Below are 25,305 nucleotides of genomic sequence, written 5' to 3'. Positions count from 1 at the left end.
GCAAATATTCATTGTATTTTGATTCAGCAGCTTATGGGGACCCTAAAACTGAATACTTGTGTTTAACCCATAATCCCCCTCTCCCCCCGCCCCAAGTAAAAAGAGAATTTTTGGTTACAGTTAAAATGTGTGTGTACTATTGGGGTAGATTTCCTATTTGTTCACTCACTATAATAATATAAATGGAATGAAGTGAATGATTAAAATGTTCCAAGCATAGGAAAGAAATAGGTTTGATTGTGTATACTTACTTTAAAGGCCACTGATAAAATGTAGGTAATTGCCTACTGGGAGGCACCCTTTTCCCTCAGTATGCCCTGTATAATTTTTGAATACTTTTAACCTTACAAGGTTAGAGATTTTTCTGACAACAGTATGTTGGTTTCATTTGGTCCGTGAACGGAGATGGCAGCAAATATTCTCAGGCCCTTCCGGATTTGGCTAAGACATCCGCATATTTAGTAACACCCCTCCCCTGGCATACCCTACTCTCCATCACCTGTTGGCAATAAACGTGCCTTGTAGATGTTCCTTAAAAGCCTTCCTGCCATCCCTCTAGCAGTCACTGTAGAGTTCAAATCTCGAAGATGATTAGGAGCCAAGATTCTCTCTGCTCACGCCCAGCAGCCCCCTGCTGTGAGCTCACTGCCTTCCCCAGCACGACCTTCTAGGCTGTTGCCTTCCTGTTGGAGTCTGGAGTCAGGCTAACTCCTAAAAATCTGCAGAGAGGTCTCTGGAGGAAGGACCCAAGTCTGTTATTACCTAAGCCAGAATTTTACACCTAGTTTCCTTGAATAGCGAAGTCAAACCCCAGAGGTGTGCACACACACACCCGCCCTACAAATCAGTGACGGGGAGAAAGCCTGACTTTTCTTGGGTTTTGTTAGTGGGGTAAATTGCTGATTTGGAAGGACACCAGCAAGCTTAAAACAGAACTTAGCTAGGAACTCAGGAGTCGACTGTGTTTAACTTTGAGTTTTTATCTTTTTCTTATACAGTAACCCTTCCCTTATTAAAAACATGCAGAGCAGCCACGCCTACTGCACACCTCTCAATGCAGCTTTACAGGTAAGATTAATGGCCGTCCCGAATATGCAGCAGAGGCACAGGTCTCCCCTACTCATTTCAAAATATATTAGCCTTGCTCTAATTAGATATTAAATTTTAATTCCGTTAAACTTTTTTCTTAAGTGCACAAAGCATCGTACTCCCTGGAGGCAAACACATCGGGCTGCTTCAGCATTAGCGGGATGCTTAGCATTTTGAATATTGTGGCAAAAAAATTAAAAGTTCACTTATTAATATTTATCAGCAGTATCATAATTTCCATCCTCTTATTTCAGAATTTCACTTGAGGCAAAAATACCACAAGTGTAATTACTCTAGCACAGCTATTAATGTGCTGGATGATAGGCCACTGCGTCACATGACCTTCTATTGTTCACGGGTTTAAAGAGAAAGCAGGGCTTTGTATTTCTTCTTCTTCTTTTAAAGTCGACTTTAGCATCTTCGCTTTTGTCTGGGGTGGGGAGGATCTGGGATCTGGTTCACTTTATACAAGTAAACTGTGTCTGTTTAAACAATAGAGGTGTCTAAGAAGACTCTTTAGTTTTCCTGGAGATTGATCAAGATTAATAATCATACGGGGTATTTATTTCCTACTGACAAACCAAGTACTTGTTACATCACCAGTGGTACCAGGAGATGAAGACGTGGGTTTTGAGCAGTAGCGAGATCACCACCCAAAAAGGAGCTAGCTACCTGAGGCAGCCCAGCTTCTAGCAAACTTTTTACTTATTGCACATTTGAGTTCTTAAATGAAGGCTACTCCAGTATCATTTCATTAAAGTACCTGGGTATAGTACTCAGGTCCCCCTCAAGAGTTCATAAGTAAGCAGTATCCTTTTGGCCAGTGGTCCTGGTTGCTTTTTCCCCTACCCAGACTGTTCTAGAAGACAGGCCAAGAGAATCTTGATAGCTTTTAAATGGCATATTCTATAGATAAATGTGACATTTGTCATCCAATACCGTTGCAGTCCTCTGCAGCATACGTTCTCAACGGGGGCTGTATCACCCCCAGATACAGTTCTGAGATACTACAATGTCTTGTGTCCTTCCAAAGGACCATAAATACATGAGCAAATACGAACATTTCTTGGGGTGAGGGTACAAAGAGATAAACAAAAGTCTAAAAAGGGACAATAATGAAAAAAACAGTTGAGCCCTTTAGCATGATGGGAACAGGATGAGGAAGGAGGACACACTGACAGGAGCCCTGGGCCTTGCTCTGCATTAAACAGATGTTTATTGAGCACGACTCTGTACCCTACAGGCCCAGAAGAGTCTTAAGGCTCCTGGGAATTGATGATAGGCCATTTACCCAGTTTCAGTTTAGAAGCAGATTCACTGGCCTTAGCATTTCAGTAATTATATTTATTTATTTTTAGCCTGAACCAGATTTAATAGGAAAAACTACTTTCCGCGTTTCTTTTAATTACTTGTAGTTTACACAGTAACTTTAGAAGAGTAAATGAAAGCATGCTTCGATGCCGCCACTGTAAATACCATTCATTAGTAACTTATTTTCCCTGGAGTCTTCTGAAGTGTGAATTTAAAGGCTGCTCTATCTGGAATAGTATTAAGATTACAAGCACATTTTATATTCATGAGCCGGAAAGGCAAAAAAAAAAAAAAAGTGATCCTCCATCCTCTGAATTCTCTTAACTATGTGACTAATTTCAATTAGTATGCTTTGTCATTACAGAACTGTTCAGGTTTCATCTCTGAACATTTGTTTTTGGCATCGTCTTCAGTAGCCCAAAACTGTCCTGCCGTTTTCCAAGAACACTTTCTGTCCATAATGAGGCAAGGGGAATAAATTGATATAAATTCATGATTTGAGAAGTGGATTGTTTCCCTCTCTTCCACGAGTTTGGATCCCTGATCAGTAGACAGACACATAAGACAACTTTCTACTGTGCAAATTAAATAAAGATTCTGCCAGCAGGCCTTCCTTTCCATTACCGCCTATTTCCATTTTTCAAGACAAGTAAAAATAATAGTGGAACAATATCTTCAAAAAAAATTACTAGAGCAACATAATGCATGATATACAATATATAAAATAGGACAGCAGAATCCACTACAGAAATAAAACATGGGACTTGGGACAGATTGCATTATGCTCTGAAAAGTGAAGTAACTAAGGGTAACCGTAAAGCTTCGTATTTATAGACTGCCTTTCCCCTGAGGATCTCAGAGTGGTTAATGTTCCAGGAGCGAGGGTGCTTATGGACTTCTGCACCATTACTTAAGCAACTTCATTTTTTGGCAGAGGTGCCAGCTTGATATGAAACCACATGCTGTGCAAGGACCATTTCTATAATTGTCCATTTGTGTAACACACCTGCTTCTAAGTGGACATCAACTACCAAAAAAAAAAAAACTTCGTTAGGCATAAGCAGTTAGTGAAAATTTCTCTAACCTTTGGTGGGTTGCTCTGATCACTTGCTCAACAGAGTGTGTTCAAGAAGCCCTCTTGCGACTCAGGCACTGGGATCTCTCTGCAGCCCATTTGATCATTTTTTTCAAGGAACAAGGCTGATTTTCATCACTTACATCTTTCTTGTCTGAGAACCCAGGGATCAATATAAGTGCTTGCCTTTGTATACCTTTCACTACTGTGGCGGTTGGGTCTCAGGCCGTGTTCTATGATCCAATCCCAATCAGTAATGGCCTTGACCTAGAATACTTTGAGAGCCAAAGAGAATAAATACTCATCCCAAGAAGGTTGCCTTCTCTAGAGGATGACCAACTCATCCCAATGAACACGTTCATATCAGCATTTCAATTTTGTCTTCACAATTTTTGACCAGGGAAGTTGCTAAAATAAGCTAGCAGCAGCCCCACTTTTGCCACATTCTGACCTTGGAGTAGTGAAATTATCTTGTGAGAGCTTATCTTATGGTATTTCCAGTGGAAAGACAGTTGGCAGAATTTCTGTGACAGAGAGGTGTGACCACTGTTGTCTCAGATAAAAGCGGTTAAGATGCTTGTCCAACTGCAGTTGGCAAAAAAAAAAAAAAAAAATAGTTCTGGCAACTGCTCTGCCAAAAAAAAAGAAAGAAAAAAGGCTTTATTGCAATTATAAAAGAGCTGTTGGAAAAAGTACTTGATTCAAGTTATTGGACACACTGTAGGAGAGTGTGGAATGTTCAGATTTGCTGTTTATCAAAGTGAGTTTACCGCATTTGAAAATAAAAACAGGATTGTACCCCTACTTTTAAAAAGAAGACAGTTACATACATTTACAAGTAGAGGGAAGGAAAAGCTGTGGGCTTACAGAGGGCCAAGCTTTGAAATAGTCCATTATCCAAAGCTGTGACTGGTGAGTATGCACAGGACTTCTAACACTGGGCTTGCACCTGGAAAGCCCTGGCTTTGGGGTTTGTATAGTGAGTGAGGCTGCGATTGCCATGCTAGCCAGACAGACTTCTGAAGCCTGGCTTTGCACTCTTTTGGCTTTTACTTTCTCTCTAGACCCAGGATTTCTAGAATAGTTTGGACTCTTGTATGACTGGCCAGTGGAAGTCACTATGCCGGATCATCTTGTGATTGCACTTTTTTTCCCATTAGGATGGAAAAGCAGGCATAGTCTAGTCTGCAAGAGGACAGTTGTGATACATCTTGGTTTAATTACAGCTGCCAGTTTTTGAAAGTGTCCTCTTTGATAAAATGAAAAGTCAATGGGTCATAATAACCACCCGGATGAAACGAATATGGGCACTTTAGTCCACTTCTATATGTAACCAGTGTGTGCATTTCAGACTTGGTGTCCCTTTTATTCAAATGCAGTATAACAGGAAGTGAGTAATATCCTACCTATCCTAAATAAAGTTTAGGATTTCTTCTTTTTTATTTCCCCACTTTTTTGCTGACACTCAATGTGGAGTGACTTTGTAACCTTTGATATTGATGTACTTAGGCACCAAAAATAAATATGATTTAGAGCTTCCTTTTGCCAAAGCTCTTTAGTCCTAAAATCCTAGGCAGTTGGTCGGACTCTGAAACATTACGTGGTGTTTCCTTCAGCCAGTTATCTCAAACTGCGCTAAACAGATTCAGAAATCATTAAAACAGAAATGATGGGAGGAGATAAAAAATTGATTCCAATTCTATAATCTCTTCCTTTTCTATAGGATCTAAGAGGTGAATGTTTATGGAAGTTCTCATAAGTTTGAGCGATGCGGCCAGAATAATCTGATCAAAATCTCTAATATCCAATACTGGAGTCATCAAAATGGATAAAGAAATAAAAATTCCATTATACTTCACTGTGATCTGGAAATATTCAGCTCCTCTTAAAAACGCATCCGACATAAACCTCATATTCGAAAGCCTGTCTAAACCATGTGACTACCAAGCAGGACCAAATTGAGTCCCTCCTACCCACAGGCGCTTTGATCCCCCTGGCCCCCAGTTAGCTCTTCAAAACCAAGCTTGGGACAGGTGCCACGAGTCATTTTTAAAGCAAAATCTTTCAACACCTCTTAGAAACTTGTATTTGCCAGCCATGCTACAATTAACTCCAACTGAAGATTATCAAGTACACCCATAATTAGTAGTTTCCTTGTCTTACATACCCTGTGTCTTCATAAATTTTCTCTTGGTTGATGACAGGCTTCAATGGCTGAGAATAGTATACCTCTATACACTACCGCTTCCATGGGAAATCCCACTCTGGGCAACTTAGCCAGCGCAATACGGGAAGAGCTGAATGGGGCAATGGAGCATACCAACAGCAACGAGAGTGACAGCAGTCCAGGCAGATCTCCTATGCAAGCCGTGTGAGTATGGTCCACCCGAAAGGTCTTTGCTTTCACACCCTAGTCTCCCTAGGTACGCACAAGGAGACGTCTCTTTCTCTGGGCTTTATATACCTTTTCTGTAATTTCTGATATCCCAGAACCAAGCTAGAAGTTTGTACTTCCAGAAATGTTCAGCTTGGTTAGTGCATAAAAGGACTATTTGCTAACTTTCCCATAAAAGCAATTCCCAGCAGTAAAATGGGAAACAGGTTGGCTTTTGTTCCTCTGCTTTATCACATCTCAGGCCATTATTTAAGCCACACTGCTTTTTCCTCCTCAAATTAATATGCATCCCTATGAAAGAGTGTGCAGTTTGTTCAACTTTCGGGCATGTTGACCTAGCTGAGAGAAAAAGATGCTTGTTTACTTGGTGGTGCGATAACCACGAACACGACGCCACAGCATTATTACCAACCATTAATGATGGCACAGATGAAAGGCGGCATGATTTATAGATTGCTCTTAAAATACCAAAAGGAAAATTAATAGGAGCATTATAGCAGCAGACGGCAGTATAATGAGTGCACATATAACTGAATGAAGTGATGGGCGATGGTTGCCCATGCTGAATGTGAATGGAACCAGGACTGCAAACTGCAGGAAAGGCGGAGACCAGGAGGCTGTGCTGCCTCTGTGAGTGGGTGATGGGAGAAAACTTGGTGTAACTATAACCCCCTCTCTCCCAGGAAAAGTTTTCAAACAGAGCAAAGAAACCACATTACTCCAAATGGTTGGCTTTGCAGGAGATGCTGGCGAATGACAGTCTCTCCCTTTTAGTGAGTTTCTTCAAAACTGTTGCCTACTTTAAGGTACTAACCCATTTCGTGTTTGCAATACTGTCAGTTCCTAGAATAGGCTGCTTGTCTACACATTACCTCTGAATTACTGACCAACATCTTATTTTAAGATAATTTGAGTGATACGAATGGAAAATAGGACCTGTAACAATTACGAGCAGACGGAATTGGCATCTAATGACAAAGAAAAAAGTGTTCTCTGCCAGCATAATTTGGAGGGTATGGGGAAATCTGAAATTTGATTTTCTAGCATTTGAATTTCATCTCCACAGCACTTCAAAAAGGATCTTTACCATCCTTTGCGGATATGGAAATAATCATTTTTAATTTATATGAACAGTATCTTAGCATTTACTTCACAGCATTTTAAGAATGTGTTTATCTTTCACACTGATGCTGCTATATTTCATCCTTTCCAAAGCAACTTAGTGTTTCCGACTTTCTTGTTATCACATTCGTATTCATCTTAAATCATTGTCATGACAGGGGTATTTACTTAGATACTAACGAAGTTCAGAACAAACGTAAATTGGTGTAAGCTACTGCAAGAAACACTCATTAGAGCAAAAATGTCTGAAGTTATTGAAGTGATACTATTTCTCATAATCTGTACGAACTCCAAGTTTTTGTTGACATATATTCCTATTATTTAGTATAAAGAAACACTAAAACAGAAAGATACTTGGATGCAAGCCACAGGCACCAGTTCAGAGTGATGCTAATTTTGCTGTACGAAAGACAGTCACTGCAGGGTTAATTTGTTTAGCAAATTTGAATTAATCCCAGTATTACCCAAACTATGTTTTACAATAGTCGTTGTGATTTTTGATGAAATAAAGGTTTCAACTATTTTTTACAAGAAACCCTACATAAAAATGTCAAAATGTGTTGCTCAAATCTCACAGGTTTGTGCTGTTTGCTAAATGTAATTATATGTCAACAGCAGATTCCCTGCGCCTGCTATCTGTGTCATAGACTGTTACTCTTTTTGACCTCATATTTCCATTAAGGGAATTCTGTAATGACAAGAGTTTCCATTCTTGTCCAATATGCATTACCCTGCTATGATGCAAATTGTTTTTCAACTGTTCCAGTCTATTGGAATAAATCAAGCCATAAACTTTACGGCACGGCTTGAAGGACCTTGTTAGGAAGGCAGCCTAGCTAATATTGAGTGTTGAAACAGAACTCTTCATTCTTACCCTTTCTGTGACACTCAGATACCACTACGTTTCATTCCTCCTTTGAAACACTAGAAAGTGGTCACATAATTATGGCTTTGGGGCATTATACTTTTATCCTGATAGACGCTAAAGGAGCTACAAAGCAAAATACTCCATGCTGTGCAGACACCCCCAGAACACAATGCCTTTAAACACCAGTCAGCTTTATTTTAAAACTCTTGTGTTCCCAGAGTGGCTAAACAAAGGAATTACTCAGATGTAAGGAGAAGGGAAATGTGTGGTTTTGCACACACTTATTCAGTGGTAGCCCTTTTGGAAGTAGGAGTTGGAGAGAAAGGGTGGGGGCAGTGTCTGCAAGGAGAGGAAGGTGCATCATACACAGCCCTAACTTCTAGAAGACGCAGTGAGTGTAGTGTCTTCAGTAGTCTGCATCACATCTCAAATGTATCTATCTTTCATGGAATCCCATCCTCTTTTTATTCTTTGAAGTACTGTGTGTGCCTGTGCTACACCTTTGCCACACCCCAGGGGTATCTGGCGGTACCAAGAAGTGTCCTGAAACTGGATTTCATTTCTCTAAAGTTTCGAAACCTTGCCGTCTAACTCTGCATGAGGCACTGGGAGTCGAGCCAGCAGGCATGACAGGATCATTACCTGTGTCTTCTGGATAGAAAATAACCCTCATGAATGTTGGCTACCAGTTTAGGGGGAAAGCATTTTGTTTGTTTGTTTGTTTACTTCTACAGCTTTTAAAATTGATACTTCGTAACTACATAGTTTGGGGGTACATGTGTTATTTTGATACATGTATACATTGTGTAATGATCCAATGAGGATAATTGGGTAAACAAAACATTCTCTGATGTTGTGAACTGTGTTTTGTGGGGCTTTACATGTATCTGATTTTTTGGGTAAGATTAGCACAATATTGGTCAAAGTCTAAAATTATACAGTAAGAACGTCATTAAGATGGAGATGGTTCTATTTCTTCTAGGGGTCCCCATCCTCCTTCCCCCTCCCCAAGGTCTTATATGATCTTACATTCTTCTATCATTCAATTCTGGGTTGTAAACTTGAAAAGATTGATAGATCTGATAAGAAAGTAGGAAAATGTTGGTTTGGGAAACAACCTGTGAACCTCAGTCCGCATATAGCTAAAACATAAATTTCTCGAACAATGAAAGTTTGAAGCAGAAACATTAGGACATGTTCACCATTGTCAGTAATCTGAGAAACACAATTTAAGGTAACCTGAGCTTACCTTATTTATACCTGCTAAGCAACAACATATTTCTTACAAATAATGCTTGCTGCTGATGAGATTGAGTTTAAATTGATAGCCCCTTTGGAAGTTAATATCACGATAAATCACAGGAACCATAAAGATGTTTTGGCCTTTACTCTAACAATTCCATTCTTAGAAATTTATCCTAAGGAGGTAAATCCGCAGGAGTAGAAAGATTAATGGATAAAAATGGTCACTGCATTATACAAACAGTAAAAGAGAAAGAAAAAAAGATGATCCTGAAATGCCTAGTATTCAGAAACTGACATATGTCAACACAGTGGAATCTCATCTAGCCATCAACATTATAAATTGTAAAGCTAGGAAAATTTAAAAAATAGCATTCCTGCTGAATTTACAATATTTAAAAATATGACACCAAATGGAAAGAGATGGGCCAAAAATAAGAAAACTGGCCTTAACTAAGGGTGTGTGTTTTTTTTAAGGAATAATCCCTAATTCTTCCTAAAAGAATGTAGGGTATCCTAGCAAAGCTGGTTCACAAGTGTGACATGCAATCACACAGGATCTCATGCCTAAAAGGACACTTGCACTTGATTTTATGTGTTCTTTTCATTACCTTTTTATTTAGGGATGGGGATCTTACTATTATCACCCAGGCTGGACTCGAACTCCTGGGCTCAAGTGATCACCCTACCTTAGCCTCCCAAATAACTTGGACCACAGGCACACACCACCATACCTGGTATGCACTTGCTTTAATGCCATTTCTGTCTTGAAATTGTAAATTTTGAGCCAAGGACCCCAGATTGTCATTTTGCACTGGGCTTCCAAAATTATGCAGCCAGTCCTAATTCTTACTGCGGAAACACTAATGCAGCCATTTTTTAAAAATCCCCATTCATAATGCTTAATACAGACTGCTGCAAGGGTGACACCCATGCAGCCTTCCTTGCACTGATGTACAACTGTTTCTCTGAAATAAAAATATCCGACCAGCCATGGTGTCTCGCACCTGTAATCCTAGCACGTTGGGAGGCCGAGGCGGGTGGATCACTTGAGGTCAGGAATTCAAGACCAGCCTCACCAACATGGTGAAACCTCATCTGTACTAAAAATACAAAAGTTAGCCAGGTGTGATGGTGGGCCCCTATAATCCCAGCTACTTGGGAGACTGAGCCAGAAGACTTGCTTGAGCCTTGGGAGGTGGAGGTTGCAGTGAGCCGAGATCCTGCCACTGCACTCCAGCCTGGGTGACAGAGCCCGACTGTCTCAATAAATAATGAATAAAATAGATGGAGAGCCATACATAAAATGTAATGTAATGCAACTTTGCTATATTTTGTTCTGCAAATAGTTTTTAAGAATAATAGTTTTTAAGAATAAAGGAATTATTTTGTAAAGCTATTTATCTAACATCTAGCCCAACCAAATGCTCTCTCTAGACTGTGCTGATTTTAGAGTCAATTGATTCTGAAGGTTCCTGTCTTCCAGGGCAGTCCAAAACACTCCTCTGTTTGTTTTTAAATGGTTCAAGGGGCCTTTGGGGTTTGCATACAGCATTAATTATTTAGGAAGCCAACCATCCCCATTACCACCTCTTATTACTAATACTTGATAATGTCAGTTTAAAAATCTTCCCTTCTGCCGGGCGCGGTGGCTCAAGCCTGTAATCCCAGCACTTTGGGAGGCTGAGACGGGCGGATCACGAGGTCAGGAGATCGAGACCATCCTGGCTAATACGGTGAAACCCCGTCTCTACTAAAAAAATACAAAAAACTAGCCGGGCGACGAGGCGGGCGCCTGTAGTCCCAGCTACTTGGGAGGCTGAGACAGGAGAATGGCATGAACCCAGGAGGCGGAGCTTGCAGTGAGCTGAGAGCCGACCACTGCACTCCAGCCTGGGCGGCAGAGCAAGACTCCGTCTCAAAAAAAATAAATAAATAAATAAATAAAATAAAATAAAATAAAAACCTTCCCTTCTGCAGCCTGTCCCAGAGATGGGACTGTTTTAACTTGAATGGTTCTTTTACATATCAAAAGGCCCTGCAACAGAAAGTTATTTGTATTTGCAAAGGATCAGTTGTAAATATGATTTACGAACAACATTTCTCAATTGTTACCCGAGTGGTTTTGTGTGATCACCCCAGTCCCCTTAGGGTGAACCATGCGCTGGTCCATAATGAGAAAGTTGGCAGATGTCATCGCAACCACACGCATCCCAGTGGCTGCTACCAGCCAGGCCTCATGTTTTGCCTTGTTTACAGCTGACAGCGTTATTATTCTGATTGGGGCTCTGCTTTCTTATCATATTGTTGTGTTGAGCGAGCCTTTTCCTCTCCATTTGTGTTTCCTGGCAGGGCTTTTCTTGCCTTATTGACAGTTTGTAAAAATATGCATTAATTTGGAGTTTCAAGCATGTATCATGGTGTCTCTTTGCTGTGTTTGCTTGAAGTTGATTAATGATAGAACCTCGCTTCGGGTCGTCCTCTGGAGAGTTCTTTCACGGGTTCTGCATGTTAACTAGCAAAGCAGAACACACAGCAAGCCATGATTAGCCCAGCCTCCTCTGCTCAGTGGTCCCCACAAACTGCCATTACATCACAGATTCTTATTTCATGTAATTATTTGAAGATCAGTATTCATCCACCCAGGATGCCACTATGGGACCTGTTATCTGGTACTCCAAGTGTGGTTCTAGGACCAGCGGCATCACCTAGGAGCTTGTTAGAGATGCAGAGTCTCAGGCCCCACCCTAGTCCTGAATCACACACTGCATTTCAACAAGGCCCACAGGTGACTGCAGCATGCATCAAAGTATGAGAAATGCCACCAGGGAGGAGAGGCCCGCACCTGTCCAGAGACTAGTGACTCAGAGCAGCACTACCCAAGAGAACTTTATGCAGTGATGCAAATGTTCTGTCTCTGTGCTGGCCAGAATTAACCGCTAGTCACATGGGGCCTTTGAACATGTCAAATGCAGCTAACACAACTCAGAAACTGAATTTTAAATTGTAGTAAGATTTCGTTCATTTCAATGTAAAGAGCCAGGTGTGGCTAAAGGCGACAATACTGGACAGAGTTCTAGTTCTACAGTGAGGCTTTTCTGTTGCCCCAAACTTTTCAGTGCACCTGAGCTGCAATGGGCTGGGAAGTACCTTCACTGAACCTCTGCATATTTATTCCAGGCATCCTGTACACGTCAAAGAAGAGCCCCTCGATCCAGAGGAAGGTGAAGGGCCCCTGTCCTTAGTGACAACAGCCAACCACAGTCCAGATTTTGACCATGACAGAGATTACGAAGATGAACCAGTAAACGAGGACATGGAGTGAATATCGGGGCGGGCCAACCCCGAGAGTGAAGATTGGAAAAAGGAAAAAACAAAACAAAACACGTCAAAAGTTAGCAGTGAAATTGTTCTCCATTTGTTGTACAGTCTGGAGGATTTTCACTACATTTTGACAACTCTGAAATGTGTTAACTCTTAGTGCCATCAAGAACCCCATTTGGGAGTATTTTTGATTTTTCTACTTTTTGTTGAAAAAAGGAATTTGTACTCTGTGCATTGGATGGACTTGTTTGGTACTTGGGATTTTCCTCTCTTAACCGTCAACATCAGTGTTGTAAATTTGCTAAACTGATTCACTTTTAGCAGCAGACTTTGAACTGCAGTCCTGCCAGCGTTGGACACTGAGGACGCCCGACGGAGCTTGTGCACCTAAGCTGCAGACCAAGCCTTTGCCCAGAATTTAAGGATTCCAATGGACGACCTATTTGCACAGTACTGCATGTTGATTATCACTGCCTTTACTCCTTTTTTTTTTTTTTTTTTTTTTTTGCTTCCAGTTGGGATGGGGAAGGCCTTTGTGTGTGTATTGGGGGGAGGGGTTAAAAAATAATTATCCAAACTTTTTAATGTATTGCTTTTTTTTTTTTTTCTTCTACTATACCATTTTAAGTTCTGACCTCAGGCCTCCATTTGGGCCGATGGCCTCTTGGAGGCTTAAAGTTTTCTGTACCTTGTGATGAATGTTAATAGGTGTTTTTATTATACAAAGCTGAATGTCATTTCTCGTTTGTAGCTTTCTGTCACTCATTCCATCTTCCTTCAGACATCACCATGTTTCTCTAAAGTCAGAAAACATTCCGTTTTGGTCTTTTTCAAAAAGGTCCCAAATGCTGCACTCTACACATGAAGGCCCTCTCACACAGACGTGACGTCCTGCCAGAAAGAGAATGAATGACAGAAAAAAAAAAAGAGAGAGAGACATACTCTAGGAACAATGCCGATTCATTCCACGCAGCAGTATTGGGGGTGGCTGGGGGAGGGGTGTTTTGGATTTTCTGGGTTTTTTTTGTGTTTTTTTTGTTTTTTTTTTTTGGCAGCAACCATCATTCTTAATAAATGCCACCACATTCTACCAGCACAAGGAAACATAGGCAGCACTGAAAAAAAATTTTTTTTAAACTAATAGTAATTAGACTGACAATATGGCCTTGGAAGGCTCTCCCTTGTGGAACCAAGTTGCCATGGGCCTTGGGCCCTCTGTGATAACAAGTGTGGGTTGGTTTTGTTTGCAAAATGGCCAAAACCCCGGTTTCCCTGAGCGCAGCTGCCCTGAAAGTAGGGGTGGCAGCAGCGCTAAGTTTATACATTAGTTCAAACCTACTTGGTGGCATTAAACGGTTTGAATGCAAATTCGATTTCAGATTGAACTTGTTAAGGGAGTTAATGAGGACTGAGTTCAGCAAATGCTAAAGTGTTAATTTCAAATATGCAAATTTGGTACTGCAGTTTGTTATGCAATATTATGTCACCAACCCAGTATCACAAAAACTCATAGAAGATACCATGTAGGCCCTGGGCTTTGGGGGTCCCAAACATGGTATGCAGAATGTGATGGTTACAGGTCAGTACAACCTCAGTCCTTAGAACCCCTCCACACTTCCACTCTGCACCCACTTTCCTGTCATTTATTTATATAGGACTATAGTTTTTTTTTAGTTTGAGAGCCTTTCGAAGCTTAATTTATATTCTTTGTACCTTTTTTTCTAAAATTACCAAAGATATTACACAAAGGTAAATTATGTTCTCTGTTTTATGCTTTATCTGATGAAGCCAAATATCCTCTTATTGTTGATCAAAGGAGGCAAAAGAATTTAGAGGCAAATGACAAGCGATAGGCTATTGCAACCTGAGAAAGAGAACTGCTCCTTCATCGTAAATTTAGAAGACCAAGTAGATAATCGAACCAAAGTCGTTACTTTTTTCTAGTATTTTTCCTTTTACTTTTTGTGTACCTCGACAGAGACCAAAACTCATTCTCTTAAAGAGATTTTATGGGACTACTGCAGATAAAAATAGGACACAATATTAAAGGAGCTACAGAAGGAAGGGAGTCCCATCTCACAAAAAATGAATGTATGCCACTGCAATTTAGAGTATCCAATAAAGGAGACAGTTTAGAGTCAGAACAGAAAAGCTTCCATAATTGAACTAGATCACATAATAATATTTCTAGAAGAAAAGATGTTTTTAGATTGTATGCCACTTTTGTTTAAGAACTGTGCTGTGATCACTGTATTAATTTTGGTTTATCTTGGCATATATCCTTCAGTTTGTTTTTATTTTTAATTTTTCCTTTTTTTCCGAGTAGGCTTTGGTCAGCATTTTTCATTTAAAGAAAAGTAACACTCCCATCCACTCATAAGCTTGGTACAAAAACTTCTCTGGCAGTTACTTTTGAAGCTTCACTCTGCTTTCTGTATAAAGGGCAGTCTGTGGTCACGCAAGACTTAAAAAAAAAAAAAAAAAAAAAAAAAAAAAAAAAAAAAACTTTTCCAGGCAGCTTCATGATGTGCAGGCAGTAGCCAGACAGGGTCATGGGAAGGGGGCCCTGTGCTTCTAAACTGAGTGGTTGCTGGTTAGTTTGGTATTCAAAAGAGGATAAAAATCTGGTAGATTAGTTCATTCTCAGCATGTGTAGCTAGACATGAGTAAAGATAACAGCATGAGAAACTGTTAGTACGCATACCTCAGTTCAAACCTTTAGGGAATGATTAAAATTAAAAAAAAAAAAAACATTTCACTCAGTTGCACTTAGTCGTATGTCTTGCATGCTTAGTCTAAAGACTGTAGCAAAAAAAAAGAAAAATTAGATTTTACGTATCTTTGCAGGTATCACAGCCTTGCAGAAGAACCAACTGAAAAAAAAATTCTCAGGCTTTACAGCAAGCAAACTTCACTATGATTTTTACAATTCCGATTCTGTATCCCCTGGGGGTTATCCCAGTTGCTTCTTTAGGATGGGGTTTATTATGTTGTACATATATCCCGATGTGTCTGTGTGAATCTTTGTCTTTTTTGGGGGAGGGCAGAGGGCGGTTCTTTTTTTAGATATTGTTCCTAAAAAGGAATAAATGCATACACCTGTTTGTCAAAACACCTTTGCTTTTTGTGCAACTGCTTTATATTAACGATACTAAAAAAAATAGCTTTGGAAAAAAAACTACTGTATGTAATGGAATTGCAGAATATGCTGCACATGTATTTTATTTAGTTATCCTTGCTTTAAGAATATTGGATGACATTTCCTGACATGTGGGAGGGAGAAACTCCCTAACTTTTTTTTTTCTGCTTTTAAATTGTAACATAGTTGAAGATTTCTTTTTTTTCTGTTCTCATTGATTGGAGCATTTTGTACAGGTTTTGTGTGTGTGTGTGTGTGTGTGTGTGTGTGTGTGTGCGCGCGCGCGCACGTGTACGTGTGTGTTAATCTGTTTTTTGATACATTCCTATCCGTTGTGTTTATCCTACCACTGCCTTTCTGGCTATCTTAAACAAGTTCATACATTTGAAAAGGAAAAAAAAAATGTTGTTTAAAAAATGTTTTCTCCTGCTGCAGTAAATATTTTGCATGATGAAATTCCAGGGTCACACTTTTCCAAGTTTATCAGTGAAGTAGTGATTAACAATGGGGAGTGTCAAAACTATTGAACTTTTGTATAAAAAAAAAAAAAAACTTTACAAGGTGCCAAGATGTAAAGAAAATTTGTTACTTTTTTTCTCAAAGAAAAGCATACATTAGGGAGGTAGTCCCGTGTGTCAGACAAATGCACTGTCAGGAATGAGGATCCAACCTACCTGTCCCTAGAGTCTGCCTTGTAAGATGAGTAAGGCTGCCACCTTGGACCAGCCGCAAAATGGAGTATCAAGGCTTATGTACATACATGAAGAGTTACCGCCAGTCCTGCCACCTTTGGACAGCTCTAACATCATCCCCAGCATCCCGTCAGACCTAGTAAAGAAAACCTTGGATTCTTAACCCAAGATGTGCTGTAAATCACTAGCTTTTTTTTTTTCCTCGTGAAAAAAAAAAAACAGTTAAAAAATATTTCCTCTCTTTTCCACATTCCAGCTGAGCTCCGTTTCCAAAGGCACAAAGAAGAGTGTGCTTATTCAGATTTTGAATCTTTTGGGTACCTTTTGGTTACTGACATAGCCTTCTGAGATTTTGGATGTCTTCAAAGTCAGTTTTGCTTTTTTATCCTGAGAATCAGATTTACAATGCTGAAGGCATTTCTTGGGCCCAATGTAGCTCATGCAATCTCTGCTACCCATAAGCCTTGATGAAGATGATACAGTCTGGACTGTGAGCATGGTGCTTCATGTATATGTGCTGCCAGTAACAAGAATTTTTTTGTTTTGTTTTGTTTTGATAAGGCATAAAAGAAACTCATTCCTTGACATCAACTGTAATTCCATCATTCCATGTCTGCGGATACAGACAATAAAAAAAATGTTGTGTAGTCAGTACTAATGACTGACATTATAGCATTCTCAAATGCAATAAAAATGCTGGTTGTTCACACTGGTAGTAAAAGTCGCCACAGCCTAAGTTTGTTTCCCTTTCTGACCTGCTGATATTGTATGTTAGGCATATGCCTTAAGTTTATCACCAACTGCTTCCAATGCAGAATTAAAATCAATCTTCACTGAAAGCTTTCATCATCAGGGAAGGCAGAAGCTCTTACCCTCAGGATTTCCAAGTGAAAGTATCCACTTAGAGAATTGGGAAGTTAAAAAAAAAGAGCAAGAGATGCTATCTTTTCTCTTGGGGAAGCACACCCTTATTTTTTTCATCAAATTTTATAAAGAAAAACAAAATGTTTAATAACTAGCATTAAGAGCAAACTAAAATTTCAGAGGAAGGAAATTTCATGAATAATTCATTAAAATTTCACATCTGCAAGATTAGTCATCCAAATAAAATGCTAATGTCAAAAACATGCACCGTCTATAATATTCTCATCAAGAAATCTTTTTGCATATAATGATAAATGCTTAGATTAGAACAAACGATTTTATAAAAATATTCTATCAAAAGTATGCTAGATAATTGTATTCATTGAAGAAAACAGAACTTCAGTACCTAAATATTGCAGAAAAACCATCTTAATTTTGAGATTTAAAAAAAAATTACATGCACTTAGGAAATTTGCTGTCTCTTTTTAATATTACTCTATATCCTAGGGATTAATGAATTTGAGCATCATCTTTCAGTAAAAATTAAATTGCCAATATGAAAGCAGTATTTTAAGTGGCCAAACCATGGTAACATAAAACCATTACATATATAATTCAGAGCACATAATGCAGGGCAAAGGATGACTTGCAAATTAACCTCCCAGTCTTTATTCTGCAAAACACCCACGGATGCTGAGGATACAAGTGAACATTCTTTCCCAGCATTGTTTTGAAAAGCCCGTATTAGGAAAGTTGTGTGTATGTGTCCCTGTGCGTGTTTTTAACAAATAGATTTTGCTATTAAGTTGCAAACTAGCGTCCTCTTTGAATTAACAATTATGCCCTATCTAGAAATCCTTTAGTCTCATAATTAGCAAAACATTTGAACCTTTAATTCTCACCTGGCTACTGAGACTATAATCTTAGGGTTAATTCAAATTCCTGTCGTTACCAGGCTTAAACCTAAATACTGCTTACAGCATATACATTTAGTAAAATTAAAAAATGTACAGATACTTCTTTTAATAAACTGGAGGACCTAAACCAAGTATGACTATATGTTAGTGAAGATTTTGCTGGTTGAGGCATAGTACATTTTAACTTACATTTCAGGAATTGTTCTCAAGCAGGAACACTCTTTTACATATTTATTTCAGGCTTGTCACTCTCATAAACGAGGCAGCAAACCCAAAATATTGGCTCTTCTTATAAATAGGCGCCTTTATATAAAGAACATAAAACTCTTAAGACTAATTTCACACCAACACAGGCAGCTTCATAATAGTAACCACCTCTCCCTCCCCCCCAAAAAAGATAAAAACAAAGTATAATTAGTCTTTCTTATTAGATTTTTGTCTTTGATGATATTACATATTTATGTGTAGGGTAGTAATCACAATTTATCTTTCATCTTCATTGTAGTTGAATCAAATAAAAGTATCCTTTATTCAAATAGTGTGAAGTTGGGTGTCTGAAACCTTCATTTAAGGAATTGACTGATGAAAGGTTTAAGACAAAATTCACATTGGAGGGAAATTAAGTTACATACAAAAACACGGTTTTAACTGTGGGACAATATTTGGATTAGAACACCATCTCTAGATATAACCTACTTATATTTATTTTTAAACTGTATTTTATTTTTTAAAATAACAAAACCCAATGTTGTCTTATTTCCACTTTGATTGTAAAATGACATTCAATGCTTAATACCAAAATACATATATACACACATTTGAAATTATCAACGGTTTTTTTTTTTTTTTTTTTTTTTGGTTTATATTGAAAATACTGTGAAGGGAAGAAGACAAGCTTCAAGTTAAAATGTTAATTTGAAGGTAACCGGCCTTTCAAGAATTAATTTCAGCCAAAGCAATAATCATTATTTACCAGCATGTGACATTTTTATCACTCATCATATTAGCAAATTTCCATTGAAAATGCTAAAATGGTTCGTCATAAGGAAGATAACTGCTCGAGCTGTAAAAATGACCAACACAAGTGCCGGTACTCAAACATTAAATTATACTGTAATTAATAAAGACAGTTAAACTGTCTACTAGCAACAGCAATTTAGGTAACCACATTTGATCGGCTATAAATTGTAACTACATTAAAATTCCAGAAATATTAGCAATATGGATTACTTGATGGAAGTCGGTGCTGATCACCAACTCTCTTTCTTTTTTTTTTAAAAAACGGAAGCACAGGTCATGTTGACCACAAATCCGTGGGCGAAGATCAGGCCTTAGTACTTTTAATCTTGTGAAACAAGCAATTACAAATAGTTGCATCGATTTGTTAAAAAGCTTTAGGTGACATAAATTGTTTCCTGTTTAGCTTATTGCTCTGATACATAAATGTCACCAAGCTCAGTATTAATTAGGGCCATAGAACAGCACAGGGTGGCCGATATGGCATCCAATCAAGAATTTGTCAGTCCTTTGTGAAAGTTCTCAAGGGCTGTTCTCACTGGCTCATTTCTCATTAGTCACAGAGAGAGAAAAGGAAAACTATTTTCTTATGTGAAGTCTTTAATACCAGCTTGATTTTGGGTTTTAAACTAAATTGCAGGATTTCAGACTTGCTCTCTTACTATTTGACGTAAAATGCTGCATTTTAAAAATATCTTCTAAATAGAATGATATTTACAAGGCATTTCAGCCCCTGAAAAGCTAACCCTTTTTCCCCTTTTCAATATAGGATAGTATACGTGTTTCCTTGGGTTTACATTTCTACACTTAAAATACAATTTTAAATGGCTTTTGCACGCTATTGACTTAACATAAATCAAATGTATCATATATACTTACTTTAGGTTGGCATGCCACTTAGAAAAATATGTGAGATTCTGGAGGAAAAAAGTCTGGAGAAAATTTATTAAATAGAAGTTTTTACTGTAATAGAATATTAATGTAAGCCAATGCTCTTTTGCCATTAAGCTGGTCTTTTTTTTTTTTTTAACATACACATGCTTTTTATTATTTTGCACTCAAGCAAAAATTCCACATTCAAAGACTTTCCATCTACTTGGGAATGTCTCTGGCAAGAAACATGTCAAGAAATCCTGACCTCCCGAAAGACAGCAGACATCATCCACACTGAGCATTCACCCCACTGGGTAGGGAACACAAGCCCACTTTCCCCAAAACATAACATAGACGCTGGTCACCAGTGTGGAAGAAGGGGGGAACAATGACTTTAAATCCGTCCTCACCGCTGCTCCACCAGTGCACAGATGAAAAATGTTTGATTTGCAACATAAAAGATTCATTAATTACCACTTGAATATTTAAAGCTATTTTGCAGTCTAACAGAGATAGATAAAGCAGTGAATTAAAACCTCTAATAAAATTGTAAAAATATTTCGGTAAGTTTACCCATGTTATGATTTAGGGAGAGATTCAAGCGTTCTCACAGAATAGATTCTTAGCATTTTTCAAGTGTGTATTTGAAAGAAGGAGCTAAGTGTTTGGGGAATAATTTGTTTCACAGTTTCAAATGTTTACTAATAATTTATTTTCAAATCAAGCTTGCTAGTTTAGGATTCTATGGATAAAAAAAAAAAAAAGTCTGCCAAACAGGTCGGAGCATTATTTGACCAGAAATTTAAATTCTTTAGACGTATTCCTCTGGCTGTGTAAGAAAACTGCACATGTACCCCCTGAATCTAAAAAAACATAAATAATTTTTTAAAGTATTCAGCTGGGCTGAAGGGTTTAGAAGCCATATATATAAAGTAGTGATTTCCTTCCCACAAAATGCATCACATCTAAAAACGCTCACCTCAAGAACACAGCCTAGCAGTCCCTCCCACCCCTGCACAGCTCCTTCCTTCAACGGATCCATGATCCATTCAGTGTTTGGATCCTGGGATCCTAGAAGTAGACCGTGCCCAGCACACTCTGAAATCAAACGCTAGAGAATCCAAATACCAGGCTACCAATTCCAGCCCTAACCAAAAGAAACTGGGTGACTTTAGCAAAGTTACTTCATCTCTTTGGTCCTCAGCTTCCTCTGTTAATTGAGGACATTTAAATGATGAAAAGGGTTTCTTCCCATTTTAAAGTTCTAAAATGTTAATAACATATTCTCCCTTGGGGACTTCTCTTGATGGAATCCATAGTCTCAGCATAAAAGAGTTGTGTGGCACTTCATATTTCAACCAATATTCTGAAATAGTCTTATCAAATCCTGCCTTGTAACTTGTCCTGTTGGAAGGAAATTTCACTAGCATGCATGTTTCTATCCTCTCATCTATTCATCCATCCACCTACTCACCCACAAAGAAGCATTAAAGGCATTACATGATCTACAGCTCAGAATAAGATAGACTCAGCCTTGGCCTCCTTGTACCTAATGGTTCACAGGGAGAAGTTGCCGTGCATGCAGTGCCAATGAGAGGGCAAGTACAGGAATAGACAGGAAGACTGCCTGCTTCCACTGGGGACCATCAGGGAAGCCTCCTGGAACATGCAAGGTTTAATTGAAACCCAAAGACAGTTAAGCCTCTGCTGACTAGAGGGAGGGAGGGAAAGTTGTAAGCAGAGGGAATAGCACTCTGGCAGGACCTGGGGTATGAGAGGCATGAGTCTTTCCAAGAGCAGAGGGAAGCAAAAAACATTTAAAAAATATATGCTGAACCCACCAAGCATGCTCTGCCTCAGGGCTGGAAGTTCCTCTTCCCTTTGCCAGGAATGCTCTCTCCCTGACTGTCTCTGTGGCTCACACCCTCCCTCTCCCTGCAGGTCCCCTACTCCAATATCCCAACAGGGAAGCCTTTCCCAACCATGCAGGGTAAATGGCACTCTCATGGCCCACTCTACTCCCTACTCCATGCCCCACCCCCCGGCCTGTGTTTCCATTGCACCTATCCCTTCTCAACATTGTATATTCATTTGTGTCTTTGCTTACTCACATCTCCCTTCCAACTACAAGGGCAGAGACCTTGCCCTTGTGGTTCCCTGCTGCATTCCCAGCATGAAGACCAGGAATCAATGCTCACGTTTGTTGAATGAATGAACAAACATGCTGCTAGGAAGAGTAGAGGTAGGATTTGAACCTTTGCGATCAGATGCCAGAGTCTGCCTGTGTAAACTATTTCATTGTATTTCATAGCCAACCAAACCAAATATCATTTCTCAAATTTTCACACTGAACCTGCAAGGTGGGGAATGGTCAGCAGCATTTTACTGATGAGGATGCTGCGGTCTCCTTTTTTTTTTGTTTTGTTTTGTTTTTGTTTTTGTTTTGAGAGTGTCTTGCTCTGTCTCCCAGGTTGGAGTAGGGTGGCCCAATTTCAGCTCACTGCAACCTCCACCTCCCGGGTTCAAGTGATTCTCCTGCCTCAGCCTCCCAAGTAGCTGGGATTACAGGTGTGTACCACCATGCCCAGCTAATTTTTGTATTTTTTAGTAGAGACAGGTTTCACTATATGTTGGCCAGGCTGATCTTGAACTCCCGACCTCAGGTGACTTGCCTGCCTTGGCCTCCCAAAGTGCTGGGATTATAGGCGTGAGCCACCACACCCGGCCTGATGCTGGGGTCTTCTAAGTGATGTGCTCAAGGTTGCATGGAGAAGAACCCAGGGAGATAATATTTACTTTCATGACTGATTCCACAGCCCCATCTATTAGCCCTGGTCCTGCTACCACCTCCAGAGAGCCTCTCAACAAATAAAGGGTTTTATACAAAGGTACCAAATATGCTCACATAATAATATAGCTTTAAAACAAAGCCATTGATATGGATTTTTAAGACGTTATGAAGTTTTCAGGCCAGGCACAGTGGCTCACGCCTGTAATCTCAGCACTTTGGGAGGCTGAGGCAGGTGGATCACCTGAGGTCAGAATTTCAAGACCAGCCTGGCCAACATGGTGAAACCCCATCTATACTAAAAATACAAAAATTAGTTGGACATGGTGGCACACACCTGTAATCCCAGCTACTCAGGAGGCTGAGGCAGGAGAATCACTTGAACGCAGGAGGCGGAGATTGCAGTGAGCCAAGATCATATTCACTCCAGCCTGGGTGACTCCGTATCACTTCAGCCTGGGTGACTGAGACCCCGTCTTAAAAAAAAAATGTTATGAAGTTATCAAATAATGTGGAGAAAAACCATCTAAATGTGAGCCCTATATGGGCTGTCATGCCCACAGTTAAATACAGTGTCAGGAGAACCATGCCCCAGAGTGGAACAAGACTGAATTGCAGGCTCTGTCTGTTCGGTATCTACTGGGATATCATGGTGTCTTCATGGCTTGCCTCACCTCAAAGAGGAATATTTCTAGTCCTGACTGCAATGGTGAATAGCCCTTCACCTTCCTTGAGTCTGTGTAATGTAATAAGGTACATACATTAGAAGTCTTGCGAATAGGTAGAGAAAAACATTTATATCCAGAATCTCATGCCTTAGCTGGGATCCAGCATCCCTGGAGGAACACAGGGAGCAACTGTCAGCTCCTTGACGACAAGACTCACTCTGTTCCATTCATGGTAGGGACACCCTGAGCATGCCTGGCAGAGAAAGAGAAGCTGGGGCTGGGAGAGACAGGCCTGGAACTGGAGCCAGACAAGTGGAATGCAGTTTCCCTGCCTCTTGATGACTGCACAACTTTTGGCAATTTATTTACACCTCTCTGAGCTTCAGCAAAAATTCTGAGATTACAAGATCATGATAATGATTAAATGAGACAGTATATGTATGTAAAGAGTAGGCCATAGAATACATTCTCAATAAATCGGGTAGAATTTTGAAGGGGGGTGGAATCAACCAGCCTGTCTTTGTGTATTTTACAGTCTAGCTGGGAGCCAGGCATTAATCAGTTTCACAGAGAAATATGTTACCAGAAGTTGCAATACACAGAGATGTGCTCTGACAAGGAGGAATCAGGGAATATGTTTGAGTTAAGATGTGAAAGATGAGTAAGAATCAGCTAGGTGGATTTCAATGACTTAGGTTACCTGCATTCATTCCCATTTTCTTCAATTATAGCACCCTTAGTTTTCATTTGAGGAGCTACTCTTCTTCTATCTGTCAGTATTGCTTCAATAGGACTGTCACCATTAGCCTGACTGCTCAGATCTAATCCCATGACTTTTACTAAAATTGTTGTAATAAATACTCTTCCTGAAATGATTATTGATAGACTAGGACATGGTCCTGAAGCTAGAATATGGGAAGGGTGGACCCCAATGAAAGGAAAAAGAGGAAAACAGAAATGAAAGAGAAAGAAACAAAGGTAGAAGCTAAGAACAAGATTTAGATCTGAGACCAAGACCAAGATGGAAAGCCAAGAAGGGAGACTAAACCCCAAGTTGGAAACAACAAACAGAGGTACCTACACACTAAATACTAATCACATTACTTGAGTCCCTGGATCCAGCCATTCCTGAAGCTAGAGATATATACCTAGATTTTCGATTATGTGAGCCAATAAATTCTCTTGCATATGCCAGTTTGAGTTGATTTTCTGTCTGTTATAACCAAAGAGTCCTAATGAATGTACTCTGGGGTGGGGGGCATTACACAAAGGGAACCACGTGCATTAAGGCCTCATAGCAGGAGGAGACATTACAAGTTCCAGGACCTGAAAGGGGGCCTATATGGCTAGAGCTTCAAATGTCAGAGACAACATAGGGTAGATGATGCTCAAGGCAAAAGCAAGGGCTAGCACACTCATTATCATGGCTTCCTAAGAACCATGCAACACACCAAATATATGTTCTAAATTATACTTCTCTCGTTTTGCAGATGAAACTAGGACTCCCAAATACACTGGTATCAGGGCTAAGAATGACACCTCTTTGGGGCTAGAACAGAGATAAAATGACCGTTTTGTGCTTTAAGAAAATTCAACATAATCCAAAATGCCTAAAAGGGATAGTTGATCCAGGTCATAGAAAAATGACTTGGGTGAATTTTATATCATTTGTCTCATGGCTTGATCAGAGGCAACTTGGCTTGAAGCGTCACTAGATGCAGGGCTCAAATGCAGAATCACAGCTAAGCAGAGAGAGGGGGTCACTACACTTAAACACAGCCTCCAAAAGTGGTGGGGGTTTTTTCCCCAAAAAATGTCTCTCTGTTATTAAATAAACATGTCAATTAAGAATATGACACAAGGCCGGGCGCGGTGGCTCACGCCTGTAATCCCAGCACTTTGGGAGGCCAAGGTGGGTGGA

At 39.6% G+C, this 25,305-nt stretch overlaps 1 protein-coding gene across 19 annotated transcripts in view; it reads left to right on the top strand.

The window, feature by feature from the left end:
- FOXP1 (forkhead box P1) overlaps nucleotides 1–16,461 on the top strand; it is a 639,577-nt gene extending 623,116 nt beyond the window's left edge. For 10 of the 19 annotated variants that reach the window (XM_033210432.1, XM_033210433.1, XM_033210442.1 and 7 more), the window contains 3 exons: nucleotides 999–1,068; nucleotides 5,680–5,846; nucleotides 12,283–16,461. In XM_033210432.1, the coding sequence (XP_033066323.1) occupies nucleotides 999–1,068; nucleotides 5,680–5,846; nucleotides 12,283–12,427 (382 nt within the window). In that variant the 3' untranslated portion in view covers nucleotides 12,428–16,461. The remainder of the gene's footprint in view (nucleotides 1–998; nucleotides 1,069–5,679; nucleotides 5,847–12,282) is intronic. The other 9 variants (XM_033210445.1, XM_033210429.1, XM_033210440.1 and 6 more) reach the window with 2 other exon arrangements.
- The last annotated feature ends 8,844 nt before the right edge of the window (nucleotides 16,462–25,305 follow it).

The sequence above is a fragment of the Trachypithecus francoisi genome, unplaced genomic scaffold (assembly GCF_009764315.1).
Source record: "Trachypithecus francoisi isolate TF-2019V2 unplaced genomic scaffold, Tfra_2.0 Lachesis_group0, whole genome shotgun sequence".
Classification (NCBI taxonomy): domain Eukaryota; kingdom Metazoa; phylum Chordata; class Mammalia; order Primates; family Cercopithecidae; genus Trachypithecus; species Trachypithecus francoisi.
Note: the sequence above shows the minus strand (reverse complement) of the source record. Positions and strands in the feature narration are given on the sequence as shown.